Here is a 24,899-nt window from a genome sequence, read left to right as displayed (position 1 = left end):
TGGAGCCAAACAGTAATACTACTGTACACTGATGTCCTTTCACCTAGAAAGGCAGCCCAAGAAAATATCTTTTGTAGATAAACATACATTTCAATTGATTGTTCAGATGGATTAAGTCACTTGGCAAAAAAATACTAACGCCTTCAACCCTGTTCTGTGAATACATATATGGCTTTACACAGAACCCAAAATATACTGTACACAATTCATTGCCATACATGGCCAACTGGCGCTACATATGAAAAGTTCAATCCAAAGAGACATTTAAAAAGAAGTGATATCTACTCAGTCAAAACGCTTACAGACACAATAAAAGCTTTGCTCAAATCAATCGGCTGATCAATCTCAAGACCTTTGCCCACCTGCAGTTTTGAATCACTGACTGACAAGATTGCAGCGCACTCCACATTGTATACATAGTAGTTTGGAAAGGAACGCTTCCATTTGTTGCCCATTATCAACATCCAATTAAACCCTCAACGAAACACTGATAGCTTGATGGTTTTATGAAAAAAACAGTTAGGCTTTCTGTTACCTTGCCAGTCCTGTGGCGGGACAAAAAAAAAAAAAAAACTGTTCAAAAAACATTCTCTCAAGTTCTGCAGAGGCATAAAATAAAATATAAAAACCCCACATTTACACAGACTGTACACATTTCAGACGATGCATAGAAAATAAACCAAGTTAGTAAAACAAACTGAAATAGTGGCGAAATGCATTGCTATCTTTTGGTGACTACAACAACAACAAACAAACAAACAGTGAGAGCATTAGAAAACCCGCCCCTCCCTTCACCCCGGCCCATTTTCTCTTCCATACAGTGTTGTCACAATGAGGGCACAGCTCCATCATTTGCCCTCGTACTTTGGATTGACGACAGTTGTTACGGCACTTTTGTAAATTGGATTCTCACCCTGAGAAAGAGAGAAAAAACAACGAGAGTGAGTTAAACGGTTGTGAGTAATCAGATTAACAAATCACAGCACTCAAACTTTCATGTAGGTCAGATTGGTGGTGTCAAAATTTCAATATCAGTAAACTAAACAGTTTCAGATTAGGTTGTACAGTAGGAAAAAAAAAAAAACAAGAAACTCCAGCAATGAGCATGTGGCCACACAGTTCATCTTTTGCAGCAACATTTTGGACAAACATGTTAGATGAGCTGAACAATAATTTATGAATTCAATTATTTTGTTTGTTCATATTAATACTTTTCCTCCTTGTAAATTGACTTAAAAGTATTAACAACAATCCACTTCAATATAATGAGGCACCTCTGGTTAATCATGCTAATTTCACAACATGCAATCACCAAACCTTTCATTTCCCTCAATAAAGGCAATCAAGGTGTAAAAGTGCGCAGAGAAATTTCATGCAAGAGCACAAAGCCATCTGGTGATACAAACTTGGACCTAAAGAGCAGCGGCTGTATTCCCATAGCTGGGATTCTGGAACTGGTTAATAGGACTCTTGTAAATGGGGTTCCCTTGCTAACATGGAGAAAGAAAGTGGGAAGATGAAAGGGAAAAACAGAAGAAAAAGAAATGAACAGGAACAGTGGAAAGGACAGGCATAAACGTCTGACAGAGATGTTCAGCACAGCAGGAAAGATTAGGAAGAAATTTAACAGGTATGTAATATCTCTTGTTGTTATGGTCACCATTTCTTTTTTTCCATCTCAAACATGCTAATAATGATATATACTAAGAATTATGATTTCTTTTCTGTTTTAAGTAGTATTTTTATGTATTTCCTGTAAACTGTGATTTGTTACATTTCAGTCTGATGTTTTTATTTTACTGAAATATCTTTCTAACTGTTGGCAAAAATACATAACAGCAAAAAACCCAGTGTCCCTCTGGTACGAACTGGGAATAAAAAAACATTCCAAGTGTAATTGATATAAATACGATCAGGTTGCCTAAAAAAATAAAATGACAGACACTGAAAAGATCCTTAACAGCACAAACTATATTACTACATGTTTATTAAGATGGAATAGAAAGGAATCTAACAAGTCACTTTTTACAAGAGAGTAACTGTGAGCTATCTGCCAATGTCTACTACAATAATATGGTAACTAATTATGTTTACAAGTAATTCCCACTAACGCTGCCTGTGATGAATGTCTGCTTCCCAAACTAAGCCTGCTCCTGTGCTCCTGTGACTAACAAATAGGAGTGAGCAACAGTGTAGTTTTCCACCAGTGGTCACCCCTCAGCCCTCCTCTTTCTCAGCTTCATTGCCTTTTATGGTTGTGCAGTTGTACCATGTGGACAGCAAGAGGCAGCACTGTCAGCTGAGGGGAAGGCCGCTCCCTCAGCGAATAAAGACTAAACATAACATCATGGAACTCAGGTTGATCAAGGACAGTGAGGGCCACAGAGCTACAGATTCTCTCTGTTCTGTTCCACACCTTATGGATGTGTCCCTACTTCACATCCATAAAGAATACAGTTTGAGACCTGGAAAGGCTAAAAATGATTATACCTCAATCCTTTTAAAAGTTAGGGACAGTCAGATCATTATATCCCTGAGTAAACATATATAATCTTGGTGCAGCTGTGCAGCAGCTGAAACAACACAGCTTGGAGTCTTCAGGTAAAATGTATTTGAACTGTGGAAAAAAATGAAACCTGTGCACTAGGAAAAGGTCTGATCAGTTATTGCTCCAGGTGCTCTGGTGTGACTGACTTACCGTGTCCCACTTGGCGTTCATCTTCTCCTTTTCAAATTTGGCAAACTCTCGGCGGTCATGGATGATCATGAGTAGTTTCCAGATGAGCAGCAGGGCGAGGCCGATCAGCACAATGCCTGCAACCACACCTGCCACGATGGGGATGATGTCAGGTCCTGCTGGGCACTCTGAAACACAGAAAACGCACAGACACCGAATAAAATCCACTGCTGATGAGAAGAAAAAATATCTTAAAAGACTGGTGAACCAACAGTTTCAATATAGAAAATTTGCATCCTAGACAAATGATTCAGTTTATTTTTGGTTGTTTGCAAATATAAGAAAAGCCTACTCTTTCCATGATGCAGAGCGAACATGTGCAAGCCATGATAGTCTGTTGGTTTTACATCTCAAAACAAAATTTGTGATGAAGGGGAACAAACCTGTGAATGCGTCAAATATTTAATACAGACTGTAACCTTGAAGTAATTCAGGTATTAACTGTAAAAGTGAGAGAGCAACAAAATATCTGCCCATCATACTATCACCGTTATAACTACCACTACTACTGCTACTAACATTCATGTATTCAAAGGTGAGGAATCTAAAGTAAATTTACAATGGTATCACTCGGAGTTTACTTGTAAAGACACAAAGCTCTGTTCACATTTAGCTGTACCAACATGAACATGTACTGAGGCTGAACAAGCTGCTTTGAATGCACTTCCTTCCTCATAAAACATTTTCATAGCTGTGTTTTTTTTAAATTTGAAAACTGCATGTTTTACAGCCATGACTACTTGCTTGCACTCCTCTTCTTTGCCTTTAACAGGTACAGTATATTTATGTGTTTCTTGGCATGTGATTGTCACATGCAGGACTGTGTATTGTGTACGAGACATAAACAAAAGGATTAATTAAAAAAAAAAAAAAATGCTCCTTAGAGCTTCTAGTTGTCAAAATTTCCACAATGTACCTTGTAAAATAATGATGCAATCATACAAACAGCATCATATACAGTCAGGTTTTCAATTTTACTATATTTAGAGATGTAATCTTACCCAAGTTCTCCACCACGTAGACCTCCTTGGTATCGTTCCTGATGGCATAGGTGTAGTAGAACCAGCAATCGTTGGCATCTCGCTCTTTGCAGTGAGTCAGAGGGAAACTCTGGTCTGTGGGCTGGGGCAGCTTGTCGCGATCCTTCACCTTGATGAGCTCAAAGTAGCTGCATTCCTGCTCACATGTATCCTTCTTCTCTCCAGCATCAAATGCTCGGCACTGCACGCAATCTCTGCAGAAACATAGACACAGGGTTGATTAACTCTCCATGGTGTAACATCTATTAAGTGAAGTCTAAGAGGAACCAACTCACATTGTGACCAATGAGTGGTGAATAGTTACCAAGGTTACTAAGACAGAACTATTGCCAAAGTTTTGGAAATACTCAGATGATAATACCAAAAGTATAAAGTCTCAACAACTGTTCAATCATTTTTCATATACTGTAGAACTAAATTATCTTATGTCCCAAAATTAATGTCTATATGCCACTTCAAAGAAGTAAGACACCCAGGAATAATGTCAATGTGGTGCATGAATAATGAATACTTCATTTATTCTTTTATTTGCTGGCCTAACAGTAATCAAATTGAAACATTTTGAGTCTAATATAATATATATGTTTGTTAATTGATGATTATAGAACATGCCCTCAAAGGCAGCTATGGCATGGCCGAGAAGAAACATACACATAAAAACAGTAGAGAAGGAGATGCAAACAGAGACAAGTTTGGGGCTCAAACCCAAAACCCCCACCTACATTGATACATTGATACATTCATTATTATATAGCCTCAGACTCACTTGTGCTCAGCGCAGACACCGGGGCAGGTGGGACAGATCTCGCAGGTTGGACCCTGGAATTTGGGGTTGGTGCATTTGCAGATTCCACATTCACAGGTACCACGACCGTTACAGATCTGCCCGTTCTTGGCGAGGCAGGTGGAGGTCTCCAGCGAGCAGTCGCAGGCACTGCCGGTGTAGTTGGCATCACAGATGCACTTCCTGCATTCGCAACGCCCATGTCCTGGTGAAGAACAGGCAATGGCAGAGGTTACCGCAGGGCTTTCAATAAAACCATGTCAGTGTTTGAAATGTCATTATATATATACACAGTCCTCACCTCCGCAGAGCTTGTTGTTGGAGCGGTCACAGTTGAAGTTGTCACACTCACAGTACTTTCCACTGTAGACCTCTGCTGGATTTTCCCTCTTCTTGCATTCGCAGGTGCCACAGACACAGTCGCCGTTGTTGCTGCAGATATCTGTACCATTGTCTTTTCTGCAGTTGGCATCCAGGTCCTCTGTCCGGACTTCGTCTTTGCTGCACTCACAAAGACGCCCAATACGTCCATCATTACACCTGAGGCAGAAGATGAGAGGTTAAACATTTCAGTAATAACACATGTTCTCACAATAGAACATAACAAGCAGAGAATTAATAAATAGATTACTAAATGTTTGAGAAAATGTACATCAAGTGAAAAACACTACTCTGAACCAACGGCTGTGATTATCTGGGTGGAGAAAGCAAAAACAGGCCCTTCTCCCTCCTTTATTGAACCATGTACCACAGAAGTGCACCTTTTTAAAGATTTACAGCTGTAGCTGGAAACTGAAAGCTCACACTTCCTTGAGGTTTCATTGCACATGGTTCAGCGGAACTGATCTAGTAAATCTTCCTGGCTTGATACTTACTTGCAGGCTCCACACTCGAAGGTCCCATTGCCCTCATGGCACTTGTCACTGTTGGGTTGGCCTTCTGCTGCGCACTGACAGTCGCAGATGAAGTTCAGAACTATCTCCACCTCCTCAGTGAAGCCCAGCGGTTTAATCTTAATGACCTCAGATTTGCCATGTGATGGACACTTCTGGGATTCAATGGAAATTTTGAAAGAGACCTAGAAACCAGAGGGGAGTTTATAGGGTCATTAAACCTAATGAGGAGGATACTTTGAAGCTAATAGTTCCATTTTCCAGACATAACTCAGATTATTAGCTTGTGAAGTGTTTCTCTTTTCTTGTTTATTTTGAAGTAACTTTTTAAAACTGTTTTTTGATCCTTTTTTCTCTCAGTTTGGAACAGCAAGTTCCCTCAACCAGTAGGACATAGTCATTTATCAACTTCACATCCCAGAAATAATACTTTTCCCCTGTGCTACGTGGATTACACATGAGCTGAGATGCTTAAGAATCTATTTTTGTCCATTTTCCCCTGTGTACACAAATTGCAAAAAAAGGATTATATCTACCTCGTCTCCAATGGAGATGTTGGAGCACTTCCTGCCGTTCTCTCCTGTTCCCTCGACGCCGTTCTTACAGATGGACTTGTAGGTGATGGAAACTCCCTCTGGTAGCCTGCCGTTTTCCAGAATGACCTCAGATGACAAAGACTGTTCAAAAGAAAAGAGGAAGAAAGATTGAAAAAGATTAAATACTCAATACTGTCATCTTTGACTGATTTGTTTAGATGGACAGCATTCATATAACCTGAATGTGTGCAAGTATTATGTGTGTAAGTCAGGAGGGGATTGTGAAACTGCCTTCAACTTTTCATTTTCACTGAAAAATGATTAGTCTTTGCACAAAACTTGCAAGTACGGGACCTCTAGTGGAGTTTCAATGTCATCTTTATTTAGCCAGGGAAAGGGAGGAAGGGCAGTTTTCCACAGCATCAAGTCAAAAAAATGTGTGTGCAAAAATAAGTATTAATATAAACTAAATCAGTCAGACATCATGTGAAGACTTTGCAGTTTGACTCACATTGTAGGCATCAATAATAAGTTTGATCACATTGCTGGAGTTGGAGGACAGCGTGCCAACAGCTGACTTAGGAATAAGATTTTTCAACTCCTGTAAACAGTAACAATACAAAGAAGACATTTTAAATGTGCGCATTACTTTTGAATTATATGACACAAATTAAATAAAAACTCCTTTTACAAGTACAATGTACAGAGAACTAAGTTTACCTTGTAAACAGGCTGGAATTCCTCAGTGACGGCAAAGATGGTCTGGATGTTGTGGTCACTCAGTTTCTGGACCAAATGGGCGATGGAGGGGTAGTCCTGAAACACACACGCATTTATATTAATAACAGAAGAACTGTGTGGTAAAGAGTAGGTCTGGCTAGAGACAGCTCTTAACATCAATATAAAATTGAGACCATTAGTAAGAGGATCATGCTTATCTCACATGCTCTTTCAACTCTTACTGGATACATTATGCGTATTAAATAAATGATAAGCTACATACATAGTAGTGGCTCATAGTGTACATGTTGTTCTCCAGATGACACTTCCCATCGTTGGGCAGGACAATGCCACCCAGTTTGCCGTCTCCAGCAAAGTGGAAACCAGCATCGGTGGAAAACACCAGCAGACGAGTCACATTCCTCCAGCCGATATGTTCCTGGGAAGGTTGGGACAAACAGAGTTCCTCATTAGTATTTTTTTTAGTATTTGTCTAGATACAGGGCAAAGGTAAAATAAGCCTCTACTGATTGCTGACAGGAGAAGCAACCACTAAAAACACACTATTGCATCTTGCCCCTTCTCACCTCACAGACCGCCACCTGCATGATGGCATCGAAGCCCCCCTCTGGAGAGTCAAGGTTTCCTGAGATCTGCTGCTGACTGACCAGCCGATTAAACTCATCTCCGTTTTCTGTCAGCTTCAGGACGTTCTTATAGCTGAAGGGGCTGGTACAGTTCTGGTTCCCTGTGCAGGGGTTGATGAGCCTGGCTGGTGTGGTGCTGATGTAAGGCATGACAGTTTTCTCCACAAAGGAGCCGAAACCTGAAGGGTGGGGGAGAAAAAGGAGAATGTATTTTACTCAGGATTTTACAAAGTATTTCTAACACCACAGCTTTTCTGTTGTTTATTATTCCTTTATTGGGAGTGAAAGTTTTCCTAACCAATTCTGAAGTCTGAGGTGATCTCCTGCATTTCCCTCATGAGGTCAGTGCCAAGGTTCTTGACGTTTTCCAAATCGTCTTTCATTGAGAAGGAGAGGTCCATAAGGTAATACAAGTCGATGGGGTAGTCCTCAGCACGCTTGAACTTCAGCTCGAAAGTCTGGGGCTCACCTTAAAGACAAAAAAATGACAAAATTTAATGCAAGATTATGCAATGTGACCACAGCTAAAGTACTACTCTAAAACCTGCACTTGTGCCTCACTGTTCACAGTTACTGCTACACCAGCCCAGTCTGACATGGACAACAGAACGAGTCACTGGTAATTAATAATTTTGAAGGAGCAGGTATGAAGGAATTTTTAAAGCCTTCTGTTACAATAAGAAATCTTGCTTTTTATCTGTAATGAGTGTCAAGACTAATTATATGGACTTGTATACATACAGCATTGATAAAACTGGCTGTATTAATCTAGTCTTTTTCAAAGAACATTTCACACAGAGATAATGACTTCCAATTTTGCTCTGGAGCTGATGGAAGGCCGACTTCTTAGACTGCTTTGCCCTGATTCTGGTTAACTACAAAAATATATACTCAATAAAACAGCAGTTTCAGCCAGACTCTTCTCCAGCTCTGGCAAAGCATTAGAAGATTTGGCTATTTTTATTTACCAGATCTAAGTGTCAGTGTGAGTTTCTGGGGCTGGATCTGGGTGATCTGCTCAGGCTTCAGCTTCTCAGCCATGTCCTTCTTGCGGTTGGTGACAGGCTTGTTCTTGTTAGTGGTAATGCTTCCACGTGGGTTCTCAATTTTGGTCACGTCACAATTTCTATTCTTCAGGGACTCCAGATCATCACAGCGGGCTGACTTGGATTCACCCACAGTGAGGAAATTCTGCAAATTAGCAAAGAAGAGGTTGTTATGAGGATCATTTTAAGTGAAATTTGTACTAATATGTAAATTAAATTTTATTAAATATTGCTCCTCCAGCTTAAGTTTTGTTGTGAGATGGAAACCTTGCTGTTGCAGGGATCTAATCTGTGTCATGTTCTTTTAAGTATCAAAAGACATTTTTAACTTGAATGTCTTCACCAACTGATAAAAATTTCTAAATTTCTTTTCACGATTTATGTGCAGAAACATCTGGAAAGGTCCTGTAAATGTACAGGAATTTGTCTCTGTGTGATTAACATGACAAAACATGTTGACAAGTTAGTAACACACTAACGCAATACATACTGACAAACACATTACAACAGGACTTTACATAAAATATTGATGTCACTTTATAGGTTCACAGCCTCATTCAGTTAAGATTTTGTTGGAAGAACATTGTGATGCCAAAAGTTGTGCTTCAGCTTACCTAAGAAAATCACTGATCTCTAGGGTATGAATACTGCAGATACAATTTTCAGGATTCTTTCAGATGGCAGAGTATCTAAGATAAAGTCAGTACTTTTTCAACCAATGAGGCCTCTGCAAATCAATCTATTTTACACAAACTGCCTTAAACTCTATTTTTTTAGGACATTGTTCATACGAAGCAGGAGACAAATAGAAACAGATGACTCTGAGGCCTGGCTAAGAATATAGATTGGATGCACATGATATGCCACAAGGCATAGTGGAGGAGAACTTGAGACAATGAACTCAGTCAAAACAAAAATAATGTTTTGACCTAATTATTTCAAAACCACATGACCCACAGTGGGCCCTTTTTTTCTCCCCTGTATCTCACCATACACATCAGACAAGGTTTATGCAAAAGTTTAAAAACCACAGAAATGGGAGACACATTTTTTATGAAAATACTGTACATAAGAGGAGGTGACGCAAGGAGGGAGATTTACAGTTTAGTCAGTTTAGTGTGAGTTAAGGCTGCTCATCAAGTGCCCTCTCAGATAAAACTAATGTACTGCACTTTCCTAGTAAAAAAAACAACACAACTGTACTGATACTTGCAGTCATGTTTCATGACTGGGGGTAGATATGAGTCAGCATTCTGCAGACAAGATTTAACAGCAGCTCTGTCCTGACATAACAAATCAACAAAAACCCACAACCCTGGGAGAGGTTTTTAATTATTCACCATGAGACTGACCTTGGTGAATAGTTTTAGAGTGTGCTGATTCACAAGGCCAAATCTCGCTATTTTGGACAAATAAGTTAATTGATACAGTCTATAATTATACATTGAGGTGATATTTTGGGGATGACTACTGGAGGTAAACCATAAACCATTAGCGATGTAGATATGACAGCAAAACAGGTTGAAGAATTCACTGCACATTTCACTTATGAACAATAGAGTTAAATACCCTCAGATATCTGTTTAACTTTACTAAAAGACAGCTTTAAAATTCAGAAAAAAAAGACTAATTTGAACAAAACAGGCCTGTTATTATGAGTTAATGACCATTGACTAAATTTCACATGGTGCCATGTGAGCTCCTCAGCCACACTGTGTGTCAACTTGCATCTACACAACTGCAGTAAACCACTGGATTACAAAGCTTTGTTTCCAGGTGACTTTTTCGTTTCTCACACTGATTTTTTCCTGTTATAATAATAGAGCAGGGTTTCCATGCTCTCATATCACAGTATGAATGACTCCAATTTACTGCCTTGTTCCACTGATTTACATTAACCTCATGTTCCTGCAGAAAGAAAACATGGTGTTCCCCACAATGCAATTAATTTCATGTAGAATTTCAAATTTCAAATATTTGATACACAGCATTATATAAAATTCTATAGCATGTGTCATCAATTTGTCCTGTAGGCTATAGATATATCCCAGCTGTGAAGAAGTGAACAAACTTAATTTTCACCTCATGTTCATGCTGTTCTAAGTCAGTATTTTCCTCTACTACGGTCTGTTCATTCAGTCGTGTGCTGCTGCCACAGCATGTATATTTGTCTTGGGTCCAGAAAACATCTAATTAAACAGGATCATTCAGCCAAAGTTTCCACTGTGAGACAAGCATCAGCAGAACTCATGTTTACAATTAATGGAGTGGTTGTGGTTACTTGTCTTTGGTCGAACAGAAAGAGAGAACAAGTCTCTTTAATCTCTTAACTCTCTAATGCTACTCTGCATTTGTGTACATACTTATTGAGTAAGGTTTGGTTTCTGTATATGTATATTTATTTTCGTGTGCATACAGTACAGAAAATAATTTGAGGAAACAAGGAAAAATTTTCTTACTTTCTGAACCTTACCTCCTTTTTAATATTATCAATAAAAACCCATTTGTTACCTAAACCTAAAAAGTATCTCTGGATTATGTTTGTTTTAAATAGATCAAACAGTAGTCTCTTCTACACAGATTTGTTTTGACTGTCAAAGATGACATTATTAAATATGATTCTTTAGATTCATTAAAGATTGTAGCGTTTTATGAATAATATATTGACAACCAGCTGTGTGCATTTGGCAACACTGTCACACAGACCACGTAGGAAACTCTTGACAGTACTGCACCCACAGTTTAAGATCTTCTAGATAAGGTTTCATTCACATGATAAAATTGTTTAGTGGCAGCTTTACTGATTCAACTCACCTCATCTGAGCACCATCCACATGTCTCGGCGACCTGAATGCATTCCCCACATGACTGTGCGTTTGCTTTGATGCATATGCTCCCCTCTGAAAGAGACAACACAAGTTCCTTTAAGCCAAGATGACAAAACAGAGTTTCCATTAGTTCACTAACTCAAACCAGCTTCAGTTTTTGGCTGCAACACACAACCTCTTCCCATTTAAGAAAACTGAGTCATGCTGAGAAAAGCTCGAGGCAGTTCACCAACAAATGACTTCACCCACAGAGCCATAAAACTCTGAAGAAATACAACATTTGGCAAGTAAAAAAATGGAAGAAAGCAAGGAAGTTTTAGTTCATTCTATCACTGTACTGCATTGTGCACTTAAAACCAGACACTTGTCTAAAACATAAATTTCTCTAATCCACAGAGAAAGTCAATGGACAGATCAAAACATGTCAAATCAAGAGACGTCCAAAGTTTAACACTGAATACCATGGTAACTGTGTTGCACTAGTGTGACCATTAACGGATGCTACACTATGAATTAGCTAATATTTAACAGTTAAGATAAGAAAGACAGAAAAAAAATCGAAACAAATTTACAATTTATCTGTGTTCTTACCTGGCTGTGCCCAGCTGCCACCAAGGACCGCTGATAATGATGCTATTAACAGTAGCCGCAGATCCATCTGTAACAAGAAAAAAAAAAAAAAAAAAAAAAAAAAAAAAAAAACTCAGTGCTGGATGAAACAAACAGATCTACATTTGAAGCCTGAAAGGTGCATACATGTGTTCAGTAGAGAGAATGCACAGATCGTCTAACATGGCAGTGTTTTCTTCTAAGAGAACCTACACACAAGAGAGAACCTGTACATTTTTTATGCAGACGTAAAAGGAATGTGTAGTATAGTCAAGAAAGCTAACATAACCAAAGTGTTTCATAGTGACACAGTATTTCAAAGCGTGATCACATAATCACCATGTGTGCAAACACAGGAAAAGGTTGAGGCTTTTTTTTGCACCTTCTATCACACTAACTGCAGTGTTTCCCACAGAAGGAGATTTTACTTGTGGTGGTGGGTGGTGCGGCCTGTGGAGGATGTACATGCAGAGACTCATGCAGTTTAGAGAGGGGAGGGTGTAACCCTGGTTATTTTCTATAGCTACAAATTACAGATTTTCCCTAAACGCCTCACATACAGGCTATCGTCAGAGGATAACTAGACGGCTAAACACAGAGAAGCCTCTAGTCTTCACTCAGCTGCTGCTGCACACAAAACTCAGATAGGTGTGTGTCCAAAAATTAGTTCATTTGAAAAGTTGAAACTGAGTGATTTTATCAACCTGGGTGGACTGCCAAAGTAGAGCTTCTGTATGAAAAACACTGCTTACTGTAAAACCATCTTTTTATACCAGGTTGAGACCCACTATTTTAATTTTTCTATGTAATACATCTGCACTATGCACATTTTAAGTTGGCCAACATTAAGTTATTAAACACTTTGAGAAACCTACTATTACCAAGTATACCATTAACACAACAATTCCCCCTTGAAAATGTTTTCAATAAAAGCAGACTTCAGGTTGCGGTGAATTACGTCAGCTACCAATAGGCATCAGTGGGGAGGAGAGTTACTCATTTTGCCTCTTCCAAATGTGGAGGAATGATGTCCCCACACTCAGCTGGCGTCAGCTGCCAGTTCATCCACACTCCCACGACCCTCCATACTTACTACATACTTCACTGCAGCTTGGTAGCTGTCGTGCTGTTTCCTGCTTATGTAAAAAGTGGCTCGTTATCTCAACAGGTCTTATCAGCTAAGAGTCGACGAGAAAGAGACGGGGGATGACAGGCTTGAACAGATTTACTAAAAAATGTTGCGTAAAGGAGAGAACAGTCACATTTACACTTGAGATGTTTGGTCTTCACCAGTGTTACTCATAATGAGTCTAACAGCAGACATGTAGTGACTATAACAGAGCAGCAGCAACAGCTTTAATTTCTCATTTAGGCTGCCACATTAAAGAATATAAACTAGGAAGAAATAACTGTGGTTCATTGAGCATTGATGCCTCTTTACCACACTGAACACAAAAAATAAAAATAAGGAAAGACACAAACCTCCAAAGTGGATAAAGATTGTTAGCGTGACAGCAACTTGAAAATACTCTTGGTGGTGAGTCAGAACTTATACTTAACAAGTTTTCTGCAGAAAAAAGCCTCCAGCTAAGGTCACAACTCCATATCAGACACAACAGACAAGAGGTGCGGTAGGTGTGTTCACGTGAATGTGTTTGTTCCCATATTTGGTCAGGCTGTTTCATACCTCCTCCTGAAACTCCCTTAAACCCCAGTTACACACTGCCTGTACTGTCTGCCTATCCTCAAACTTAGAAACTCAGACCAACTTTGTGTATGGGCCCCGGGTACCATACACATAGGAAATCAGGCAATGTTGACAGTAGCTGAATCAACACCTGTGTCCCTAAATAGTCTATCCTTGATAGATATTAAGCTAATTCACAAACTTGTGAAAGTTTCTGTTGATAAAAGGGACATTTATATTCATGCTACACAAGAAAAGGATATTTTCACAGTTAACTATGAGTGTTGTAGAGGTAAAACCAGTGACTGTTTTTCTTCAGTGGATGCTCAGTGAAAAATTGCAATATGTTTGCTGCAGTGCAGTGTGGGTCACAGAGTACAGGCATCAAAACAACCATATCCTGTGAAATGAGGCCTAAAGACAAACCTAACTGCAAGTTTCCTCTCAGTACTTAAGTGATAGTTATCATAGTACTGTGGGGAAGGGGGACAGATAAACATGATGATTGTCAGACAAAATTGTTGACGACTTGGAGAATAATGGGGGACAGAGTCTGACATCTAACAAAAACAGCAGAGCACAATGTGATTTTTGTTTCCCTTGTTATGGGGCCTCTAACGTCTGGCAAGACACAAATTATTTTCAGTAATATTTCTGTTCATCAATAGCCCTTTTAACATACACACTAATCCTAACCAGACACAAATGAGAACTGGTTGCCAAGATGGACAAAACATTCAACACGCAACATACCCAGCAAGATAAGTGAGAAAATTCAAACCAACACCAACTTTAAAGACTTTCTACACTATTAAGGCTCCTCCCCAACATTCCTGAAGAGCAGCTTTGTTTACTGCTCTGGGGCTTGTCGTGCACAGGGCTGCAAATTGCAAAGAGCTGACAGATTGGGAGGCATTTGGGGTCTTCAATGCCTGTGTCCCGCCTTGAAATGCCAGGCGGAGGCATTGGCATTTCTGGTTATGATCCTGGTGCATGTTAATTTTGAAAACAGGCTTGTTTGTTGCATTAATTTACACCTCGACTATCTTAAAACTTAAAAACCTTTCTTAACCTGTTTTTTTTTATATCTATATCAGTCACTTTGTTAAATGGTACAAGTTACTGGTACATGATTAAAAAGACTAAATAGGGGATAATGTCTTTTAACTGAATTCATATCTTTTGTTAATTGAATGATGAGTCTAGCTTGATTGAAATGTCACTGCCACCTTCAAAACTTCAAAACAGCAGCTGAACAGTCATATCTGAATGAGAGACTGACCGCTGGAGAGGACATCACTGGTTCAAAAGAAATGGCGGGCGTGAAGGTCACAGCTGATAAGAGCTGAGAGGAGCCTCAAGTAGACAGAGAGAAGACACCTAATCCATAACAGACTGTGGTAAAACTGCTCCTTATAACTGTGAAGCATCATAAAGGAAGGCCCAACTGGTATGTGGTGAATTACTACTGTAGCATTTCTAACCAATTCTCTCTTTCATGCATTGGACAAGGAATTACTATATTACCTTTTACAAAAAGTAAAAGATTTTGCTCGACATCTTTCACAATGAGCTAAAGAGGAACTTCAAATAATGCTAATCACATGTTGATTATCCAAGCAGTTTCTGAATATATTTAGTGCATTGCTTTGGGGCGAAGGCAGGGGAAGCACTGATATTTCCTCATCTGCCTGTAGGCTCAGAATTTAATTAGTGTTAAAGTAGCTCCAACTCCTTCCATACACTTTTTCCAACAAGAACATTCACAAAAATACTACTAGGTACCATGTTCATCATTTTGTTTATAAAATGTCAGACAAAATATTCAGTTTACTATCATACAAGACAAAGAAAAGCATCAAATCCTCAAATGACAAGATGGAACAAGTAAATATGGCATGTTGGTTTGAAAACATTATTGATTATTTAAATAGCTTTACAGCTACATCTACCAGTTGTATCTCATTAATGTTCTGTTTTTTATTGAAACTATGAAGCACATAGTTTGTGTTCTTTATCCACACCACATATCAGTTGAGAATAAAATCAGCTGGCTACACATGTGAAGCCATGTCACTTCCTGGCTCACAATCTAAATATTACTAGAGGGAAGATATTGAATCCGAGTCTGAAAAAGCAACAAAACTGGGAAAGAGCATGTTAATACAATTCAGATCTGATGACCAAAGTGTTAAAAAAAAAAAAAAAAAAGAAAAAAAGTTGAAATTTTTTTTTAACTCATTACCCCCTTTGCTTACTTTTCATTTTACAGGTCTTACTCTACTCATCCATCTTTTTGAACCTACCTCTAATATCGTCAAGCAGAAACTATGGCCTATGAGGATTCTCGATGACAGACCTGAGAGCCTAATATTTAGAATAACAGGAGTAAACTGTGTCGAATCATGACTTTGTATGGTCAGACTGGAGAGGAAAGAGGTGGCATACGCTTTGTGTTCACAGTGCTGAATGTTAACGTCACAATTTTTCATTTACATTTCAACCTCTGTTAACAGTAACCAGAGCTGCTCCACTTATTCCAATACAGTAACTAAGATGGAGGTGTTTGCCAGGCATTTCTCAAATATGGATGTGTGACTGTTGTAACACAAAGCAAGGTGTTGCTAAGTGAGAGTTAAAGCCAAATATTAAGGTATACAGCTGCAGTAAGCAAACTTTTGCAAACACTGTCAGTTAGAATCACAAAGAGTGACTGTGACACTGGTAATACACCAGATGTCTTTCTTCTAACTAAAGGTGGTATCACAAATTAAAACTCCCAACCTTCGCAGATTAATGATTTGAATCTAGATGTGAAATATGTAGTTGATATATCGGTGAGGCAATAGACAGATAAATAATAGTTCCTCAGATTAATAGATATTACAAATGCTGCTGTGTGTGTGTTCAGATTCCTGTTCATAAACCAGCTCAAGCCACGTCCACTCAGATTCTTCACTTCACTGAATGGTTGGGCCAAAAAAACAACTCCAAACAGAAAATGGAACATGAATGTGATGAATACTGATGAGAGAAACTTCAATAACAACTTGAAACTCTAGCAACATCAGGCTCTTAAAATATTTATACAAAGCAGTGTGTTCTGGCCTCAGAGACACCATCCTCTTACGTTGTAGATTCATGTATTTCATTGTTCAAGTTGGACTGGCCGCCAGGCATACTGGGACAAATCCTGGTGGGCCGCAGTACTGTGAGTATGTCAAAGCTGATTCACAACATGTCAAAATCATCAGCAACAAACAACTCAATCTTGTGTCTTCTTTTTCCAGGCTTTTCTGTGGAGTGGCTTGGATGGCCAAACAGTACCTGCTTCCTAAAAACTAATACTAGCCAATAATAATAATAATAGCCAGGCTTTCAACACAAGCTGTGGGAGTCATGCACGGTCCCAGACAAATATATTACCAAGAATGTCTTCCAACAGCTGCTGTGAAGAGCCGACTGAAACTCAATCCTCCATCGTGCTCGTTGTTATACTCCACTGCCTGCCATCAGCTTCAGACAGGTCAGAGGTGTTTTGATTCAATCTGCAGTCTGAAAGTACGCCTCAGGGACCACAGTTGTGCTCTCTCTCTCGTGTAAATTCACAGAAAGCATTCCTCTGTGCACACGTCTAGCTGTCCTACAAAGAATCGACTCCCTGTGCGACATCTCCGCCTACTTTATTGTGGCATTCCCGTGACTTTTCTGTGGTAAATGAGAGACACAATTCTAACATCTGATGGAAAATATGGAATAGATGCTTGAGAGATTAAGTCATTAGTATCCATATAACTGGCAAACTGCAATTTCAGTAACACTCTTCAGCCCATTTTAAACTGAGATCCTGCTATATTGCCATTAAGAAAACCCTCCTTTATGACGGCTTTGCTTGATAATGTGTATAAATGATGACTTCGAATAAGAGTTCAACGATATGACTACTCATGAGATGATGGTAATTTGTCAACCATTAGACTTTTTAATGACGAGGTAGCTATCCCTTTAACATTTCTGGTTGTATCAGGCTATTGTAGACAATGCTGCACATCAGCAACAACTGATTCATGGTTAAATCAGAGCAGCACAAGTTGTGTTGGTAGGTGTTGCTAATAATTTGTTCGCTCCACTTATATCCATTAAGGTAGATTAGGGTTCATCAAAAAGAAAAAATCCTCATAAACATGGTCTTTCTTGACCCACTGTGTTCAAAGTCATGTTAAAAGGATTATCCTTTCACTTACAGAGATCTGGGGTTTTCCCAAGTCAGGTTCCGATTCAGTCAGACTTAAAACAGGAGGTGAACATGAGGACTTTGACTCCGACCACGGAGACATGTGTCACCACTACTTCTTTGTTTACCCCTTCCTGTGTTCACTAAAAGGTGGTGCAGTGCCTTGTCGGCTGTTATTAACAGGGGAAACTCACTGTGCGAAGTCTGAGGCAGGAGAGTTCCTCTTGATGGGGCCACTCACTGACAATTTGGCACAATAAGGTCTATTTGGTTTTTATGTCTGTTAGATATATTCTTCCACAGAAATGTTCTAAGCTGGGAATGGGAAGGAACAAGGTGTCATTAACTGGTGGTCTGAATGTGAATATGTAGTTCGTATGTGGGTGTCGTTCCAGTGAAAGACGTGTATTATCTGATTTAGAGCAAATTAAATTTATAAGCTCTGCCCGACCCATCTGTGACTTGTTGCTGTGGCTCATACACCTTTAAAACAGACAAGACTGGTGTTGTCTAAAGGTGGAGCAGAGCACATCTGTGAATGTTTAGTAATCCTCAACAGGGTTCATGTTTAGACTGTGGATGACCACATTTCAATAACTAAGCGCAATAATGTTTCTCAGTATGGCTGAGTTTATGGTATCTGTGAAGTACTCACACAAAAATTTACTTCAGAAGACCATGTCAGGTTTGTTTACAAAACTGTACAACGATAAACATGAAACATACATAAAATATGCTAAAATATACTATAATCTTTAAAATATGACATTTCTACACCTCTACCCTCGCTCATATCGGACAAATGTCCACTACACAAGAGCAACTACAGAAAGTGTTTCCTGAAGAACATGTTTTGCTGATGCACAGCTCCCCTGAACACACGTAGACAAAAAATGACAGCAGTATCCAAACCATTTTGATGATCTCAAAATGTCTGGTACTTGATTTTTAGTTGAAGTGGACATTAAAACTCACCAGTCAGTAAACAAGCAGTTAAAACACCTAACTACATTCCTGGATGCACATATAAAAACTAACAGCCAATGCTAAAGCTCTTTGTGCACACATCAGACATAACTGGAAGTAAACAATGCAAGCTGATTGCAAAAGCTACCACAACTCCAGCTGGTGTTACTTACAGTATTTCCACTATTAATCTCTCATTGGGCTTTGTTTGAATTTGTCTCATCATTTTAATCACATGCTGTGTTGTTAGATATAGCCACTTCGCTTTCTTTAAATAACTGTAGCAAACTGAATTATACAGTGACACTGTGCGTATGTAGGGAGATAATTAATGAGAAACTGGAGTACAGATATTAAACTAGGTAGCTGAGGTCATTTGGCATTTTTCTCTTTCTCCAACATTTTGTGTTGTAAACCTGACAACTGACATATTGAACATCTACATGAACAATACACAATTTTGTTAGTTTTGTGTGTCCCAGATGTGTCACATACAATCAAAATGCTGAATGTTGCACGATGACGCCAAGACCTTTTGTGAGAGACATGCAAAAGTGAAAAGTGGTGCTTGACACAAGTCAGCATTGTTCATGCTGGGTGGGTCATCTGGTAGTCCACAAAATGAGTTAGGTGCCCATCCCCCCCCCAGCTCTGTTTGCCACCCAGTCGGCCAGCCGACCCCCACCTGCTGCTGGAAGTCACAGTCCACTCTCAGTCCATTAAGTCCCCAAACAACTCAGCATGACTCTGAATCCATTTCATTAATTAAACCACACCCAGGCACAGTTTTCTCCCAACAGGCCTTTGAATGATCAGGAAGAAGACCCCACTTCCTACTGCCAGCACAGCATGTTTGAAGGAAACCCAACCTACAAACAGGAATACCTGCTTTATCCAGCTCACATCTGCCATGAGGCTTGTTACTGAACTTAGAGACCTGTCAGACTAGATGAGAGTTAACAGGTGAAGACTGTTTCTTTATCTACGTTTTTTAGACAAACGTGTTTGAAAAATGGAATGTGTTCAATCTGATGCTCACATTTTGAACTTTTGACGACCAACTGACAAAAAGAAAGGATTATTGTAATCTTTGTTTCCTTTTCCTACTGTTATGCATATTTTTTAATGCAAATTCTCTAATGTGTTATGTACTCAGCTGGTGTAACAGACTGAAGAGTTAAATCTAGTAAGCTGTACTATTTTTACATTGCAGAATGAACTGAAAGACCTGTTTGGGGTTTTTCTGTCATATGGAGGAGATCCCGATCCTGCAGCCTTCCTCAGAGAGATGAGATAACGCATTCCAGCTTAACTAGCTCCATACTGTGTCTTTGAAAAACTACGTCACTGAAATATGGGCTGCTTTTTCCATTTCTCCCTGACTTCACCCTGAGTTTATTCTGTCAGTTTGATGTAGATTGAGTATGATGACTATTTTGGCTCTCAAAATCTGCTGAAACGCCCGATAAAGAAGATGGTCAGAAACATGAATTACTTAAAAAAATTTAGCCAACAACTGTTTTCTCAGTTAATCAATTCATTGTTTAGTCCATAAAATGTCAGAAAATACTCGAAAACGCCCATAACAATCTGCATAAAGTCTAAGATGGTGTCATCAGACGGCTTGATTGTTCAACCAGCTGTCCACAACCTAAAGATAAGTGGTGAATCCTCACAACTGGAACTGAGGCATTTTTGGGATTTTTTGAATGATTGTTCAATTATCAAAAAATTATTTTCTGTCAATCATTAACCAACTAATCCTTTCAGCTCTAGCTGCAACTAACAATTACTTCCAATATCAATCAATCTGCCATTGATTATTTGGTCTATAAAATATCAGAAAAGTTTTTAAAAAGTCACAATTACTCATGATCACAATTTCAAAAAGTCCAACACAATGTCTTCAAATCCTGTATTTTGTCCAACCAACAGTCCAAAGCCCAAAGACATTAGGTTTTTAGGCTTCACATTATTGCTTGACAAATGACAAAATGACAAATTTTCAATAGATTTTAGTCTCTTCCTCATTGTTATTGCTCTAGTTTATAATGTATGCCTCTTTTCTAGCCCTGGCACCAGGAACATTTTGTACTTCTGCAAAAATATGTCTTTAAAATAGCTATAAAGTATATTTTTATATCAATATGTGGCACAAAGTGGCAATTTCACATGTGGGTCGCTCATAAAGATGAACTGACAGAATTATCACCTAAATCTGCAGCTATCCTTGACTATACAGAGAGTCAGCTCATTGCTTAGCTGTCCAGACTATAACTGTACAGTTTCGGTTTACTCTCGCTGCTCTGATGGCATAGTTCTTGGCTACAGCAGGCAGCTTTTTTCAATGACACAGCTCTAAAAAACCCACTGTCCATTACTTTCACATCAGCAAACAGCAAACGGACACAGTTAGAGACTAGCAGGTGAACATAGGGGAGCATTTAGCAGCTAAAGAGCTATATGTCACTCAGGAGTTTGTAGACACCCAAAGCAGAGCTAACAAAAGTGTAAATAATGGACACAGATTCATCAGGTGGCCAGTGACACAACTGCATATGAATGAAAATGTTGCTCCATGACTACTGGATGTGAAAATGAGCAACTATTTACAAACAAGTTTGCCATATCAATTTGGCAATTTAGCCCCCAAATGCCTATAATGCTGCTTTCTTTCAGCATCTCAACCAGTTTGAAGCTTCCCCTTTCTCTGCTGCGACTTCTAACATTTTACCACAGACTAAGACTTCCATACAAGGGATAGAGGGACAATGTTTGAACCATGATCACATAGCCTCAAATATATCCCACTCCCACATGCTTCGCCCGGCCATCCCCGGATGAGCCGTCACCCATGACTCATATCTGATATGTTGGAGTAAGGCCCTGGTGTTGAGTAATGCTATATGACCCTTGAAACTGTCCCAGACACTCCTAGCTCCCAGACAAGCACCGGTCACTGTGTTTAAACATCACAGCAATGTAACCAAGGGAAGTGACTCAGTGATCTACAGGGAGCCTGCTCTGCTCTACAAACATGTCTTCCCCTCATGTCTATAACTACCAGGCCTGGTGTATATTGTGTGCACAAGATCAAAAACATATGTGTTTTCACACCTCGATAAAGCACTGTTGCTATGTCATTACGATGCCATCTTTAAGTCCTTCCAGGCCAGTAATTAACCCAAGACATTTTATTCCCATGTCACTAAATAAGGTCTTGCAGCAAGAAGTTGGGCAACATAGATTACTAGTTTAACTCAGTCCAAAAAAAAATCAAGCCTCTGCTTGAGATTCACAGGGGAGGAAAAAAAACACCCCCTCAGGCAACAGTGCCTTTACAGGAAGTGAATAAGGCAGGCAAGACCAATCTTGTCCAACTACTGCACAGTCAAAAGTCCTGAATTAGAGCTGTTAACCGATCTGGCTTGCTTAAAGACTCTTGGTCTTACTGTATCTTTAGCCACAGTTTATACAGTCCATAATGTAGCAGGGTCCAGCTGTGGTTTGTTTCAGAGTATGCTTTCCAAGTTTCACTTCACCCAAATGTTTGTAACTTTGGTTTACAAAAAGGGATGTTGTTTGGTTTTCTTCTTTATTCATTTTTTCCCAGAGGTATATGACTTCTGAAGTAAGGGTTAGTCTGTCTGACCAACAGTCCAACACTCAAAGATATCATGTATGACAAAGACAAGCATCAAATCCTCACATCTGCAAAGCTGGAACCAGCAACTGTTTGGCACTTTTGATTTGAAAAAAACAACTAACATGATGATCCATTATCAAATAGTCGCTGATTGATTTTCTGTTAATCAACTAATCGTTGCATCTCTATAGAAATATGAAAATGATACAAAAGTGGACAACTAAACGCTGTCAGAGACTTCGGTTTTGTGAGCAAGATTAAAGAAATGTTTAAAGTTTTACACACTAAGTTAGATCTGTAAAGGTTTATGTGATACTTCTGACTTTAAAGTGAGACTAATATGATTAAAAATATTGTTAATAGTTATCCAGAACTTATAAATCATACTATCTTCACATGCTTTAATCACCTACACTGCCCTCTTTGGTCATATAAAGCGGCTCTCCTATGGCCTACTTTCTGTACAATAGCCAAATTAAGATTTATTGATAGGGCATAGTTGAGTTGCAGGTTGAAATATACCAACATTTCACATGACATACTGTTGAAAAACTGTACTGTATGAACTCTGAGGAAATGAATATAACTGTATTTTCGACCGCTAGCTAGTTATCGTTAATCCACACCCAAAGTTTGGCCCCGAAGACAAGCATTCCTTGCTTCTCCCCTTTTGTCGTTTACATTGTGTTTTCAGTCGTCTTAAACAGGCAGACCGACTAAATGTGACAATTGTAGGGTAAAACAACATTACTCACCTTGTTTTGACGTTTTAATGTAGTTTCCGATGATTTAGAGTAACATTTGCCCCCCCAAAAGTGTCCCCTTTTAAAGAAATAAAACGGTTACCGATGACGGAGACTAGCTAAAACGGTTGTGAGGGTCCGCTTTGTTCCGATCTGCCGAGTATGTAACCGATTAAAACACGGGTGGGAATAGCGTATTAAGAATGAACATTCATATGGGTTACGTTAAAATAAATAGATAAGGAGCGAGGAGTCCCGGGCTCACCAGAACACGTTAGATGCTTCTCCTGGTGGTGAGTCGTCCTTTTTTTTTAATGCCCCAGTTCAACAAACCTCTTTTCTTATTTAAACCCCGCCTATTCAGGAGGAGCCGCGGTTCGTCGAGGGGAAAGGAACGAACACACAGCGGAGGAGTGAACCCACCTTCACCTCAGATGTGGTAAAAAGTCGTACCTCAGATGATTAATACGCAAAAATATTCATTGAAAGAAAAACAAAACAAAATATATTCATATACACGAACTCTTCACCAATAAAAAGTGTGAAAAATACCGATATTTTAAACACTAACTAATATGTAAGCAGCCAACTGTGTTTAGTTTTTGACTGAAAGTAGCCTAAGGACATTTTCATTTAAGTACTGTATGTTTTACTGTAAGTTTTCAGGTACTTTACATTAACATTTTTTATTATAAAAGCTGTTAAGGAATATACAGCACTGACATTATAAGGGCCTTAAGGGACCAGTATACTCAGTTTTCAGTGGCATATGAACCAACTCGTGCAGTGGTGACTTTTCTCTGTAGTTCTCTTTTTTTCATTTGTGGCACAACTGTTTCTGTCACTTTTCATGTGAACTACCAAGTGCAACACTATGAGTTTCTTCCAGGAGAAACTGTCTGAAAAAACTGTGCTTGGGACTGTAGCCGTTTGGATCAGGAATAAACACTTTTGATTCACAACATGTCGCACAAAGCGCCACCAATTTGTGTATAATCAAGTTGCCATGCAGTAACATGTAGGCTATGTTATGTATGTTAACAAATACAGACTACCAGGCCCACACAAACCAGTTTATAAATCAAAATCTGCTTAAAAAATATTAGTGATAAATATTCCATTACAGTACAGAAGTATTATCAGCAACATGAACTCTAAGTAAGACTAAACAGGATATAAAGTAGTTAAAACTAGCTTCACCTCAACCAGCTGCAACATTACAATCATGTCAGATAAATGTAGTGGAGTGAAAAGTACAATATGCCCCACTGAAACATGCTGGAGCAGAAGTAAAGACCTGCATAAAAAGGTAAGACTCAAAGAACAAGTAACTCAAAATTATACTTAATTACAACACTTGAGTTCCAAGATATTTTCCACCAAACAATTTCAAGTGAACAACCACATGTTTTTCTCCTGTGTTTTTAGCTGTGCTCCAGTGAGTTGCCCATCACCTTCACTTCCTTTGCAAAGTGAGAGAGCAGTCTCTGGTACAAAGTTCAGTTTCAGTCATTTGCAGTTTCAGTTTTACCTGTTCCCTGTACTACAGTCTTGAACTGCAAAATCATTTGTCTGGGTTTGAAATAGTAGCTATAGTTGTGATTAAGTGCTGGCATGGAGGACTGGAGCAGACATAACACATTATACCTCCTACATGTGGTGCCAGTCATTGGATATACAGAACTAACCTTTTAAACCCCACTGACTTACAAGTGAGTCTGTCCCTGTGAACTCATGCTGTGCCGCCAAAATTTTTTTAAACCCTAACCTGAGTTTTATGTTA

At 39.1% G+C, this 24,899-nt stretch overlaps 1 protein-coding gene across 1 annotated transcript; it reads right to left on the bottom strand.

Annotated features, from left to right (window-relative positions):
* Positions 1-563: 563 nt before the first annotated feature.
* LOC111233864 (integrin beta-1-like) lies at positions 564-23,430 on the bottom strand. Its single transcript, XM_022761766.1, has 16 exons — positions 23,129-23,430; positions 11,823-11,889; positions 11,218-11,303; positions 8,326-8,548; positions 7,656-7,826; positions 7,298-7,536; positions 6,994-7,149; positions 6,711-6,806; positions 6,502-6,591; positions 5,991-6,131; positions 5,437-5,639; positions 4,863-5,101; positions 4,544-4,766; positions 3,739-3,971; positions 2,699-2,865; positions 564-914 (listed from the first exon to the last, which is right to left on the bottom strand). The coding sequence occupies exons 2-16, from the start codon at positions 11,887-11,889 to the stop codon at positions 849-851; spliced, it is 2,400 nt and encodes a 799-aa protein (XP_022617487.1). The 5' UTR covers positions 23,129-23,430; the 3' UTR covers positions 564-848.
* Between the last annotated feature and the right edge of the window lie 1,469 nt (positions 23,431-24,899).

The sequence above is a fragment of the Seriola dumerili genome, unplaced genomic scaffold, assembly GCF_002260705.1.
Source record: "Seriola dumerili isolate Sdu_G_001 unplaced genomic scaffold, Sdu_1.0 BDQW01000432.1, whole genome shotgun sequence".
NCBI lineage: Eukaryota > Metazoa > Chordata > Actinopteri > Carangiformes > Carangidae > Seriola > Seriola dumerili.
Note: the sequence above shows the minus strand (reverse complement) of the source record. Positions and strands in the feature narration are given on the sequence as shown.

What these genes read in the sequence shown, in the direction of transcription:
- LOC111233864 (XM_022761766.1), bottom strand. Translation starts at nt 11,889, where the DNA reads ATGGATCTGCGGCTACTGTTAATAGCATCATTATCAGCGGTCCTTGGT. An exon ending in ACACTATGAGCCACTACTAT is followed by an intron (nt 6,807 to 6,993) that starts GTATGTAGCTTA and finishes TGTGTGTTTCAG; the next exon opens with GACTACCCCTCCATCGCCCA. An exon ending in TGAACGCCAAGTGGGACACG is followed by an intron (nt 915 to 2,698) that starts GTAAGTCAGTCA and finishes TCTCTTTCTCAG; the next exon opens with GGTGAGAATCCAATTTACAA.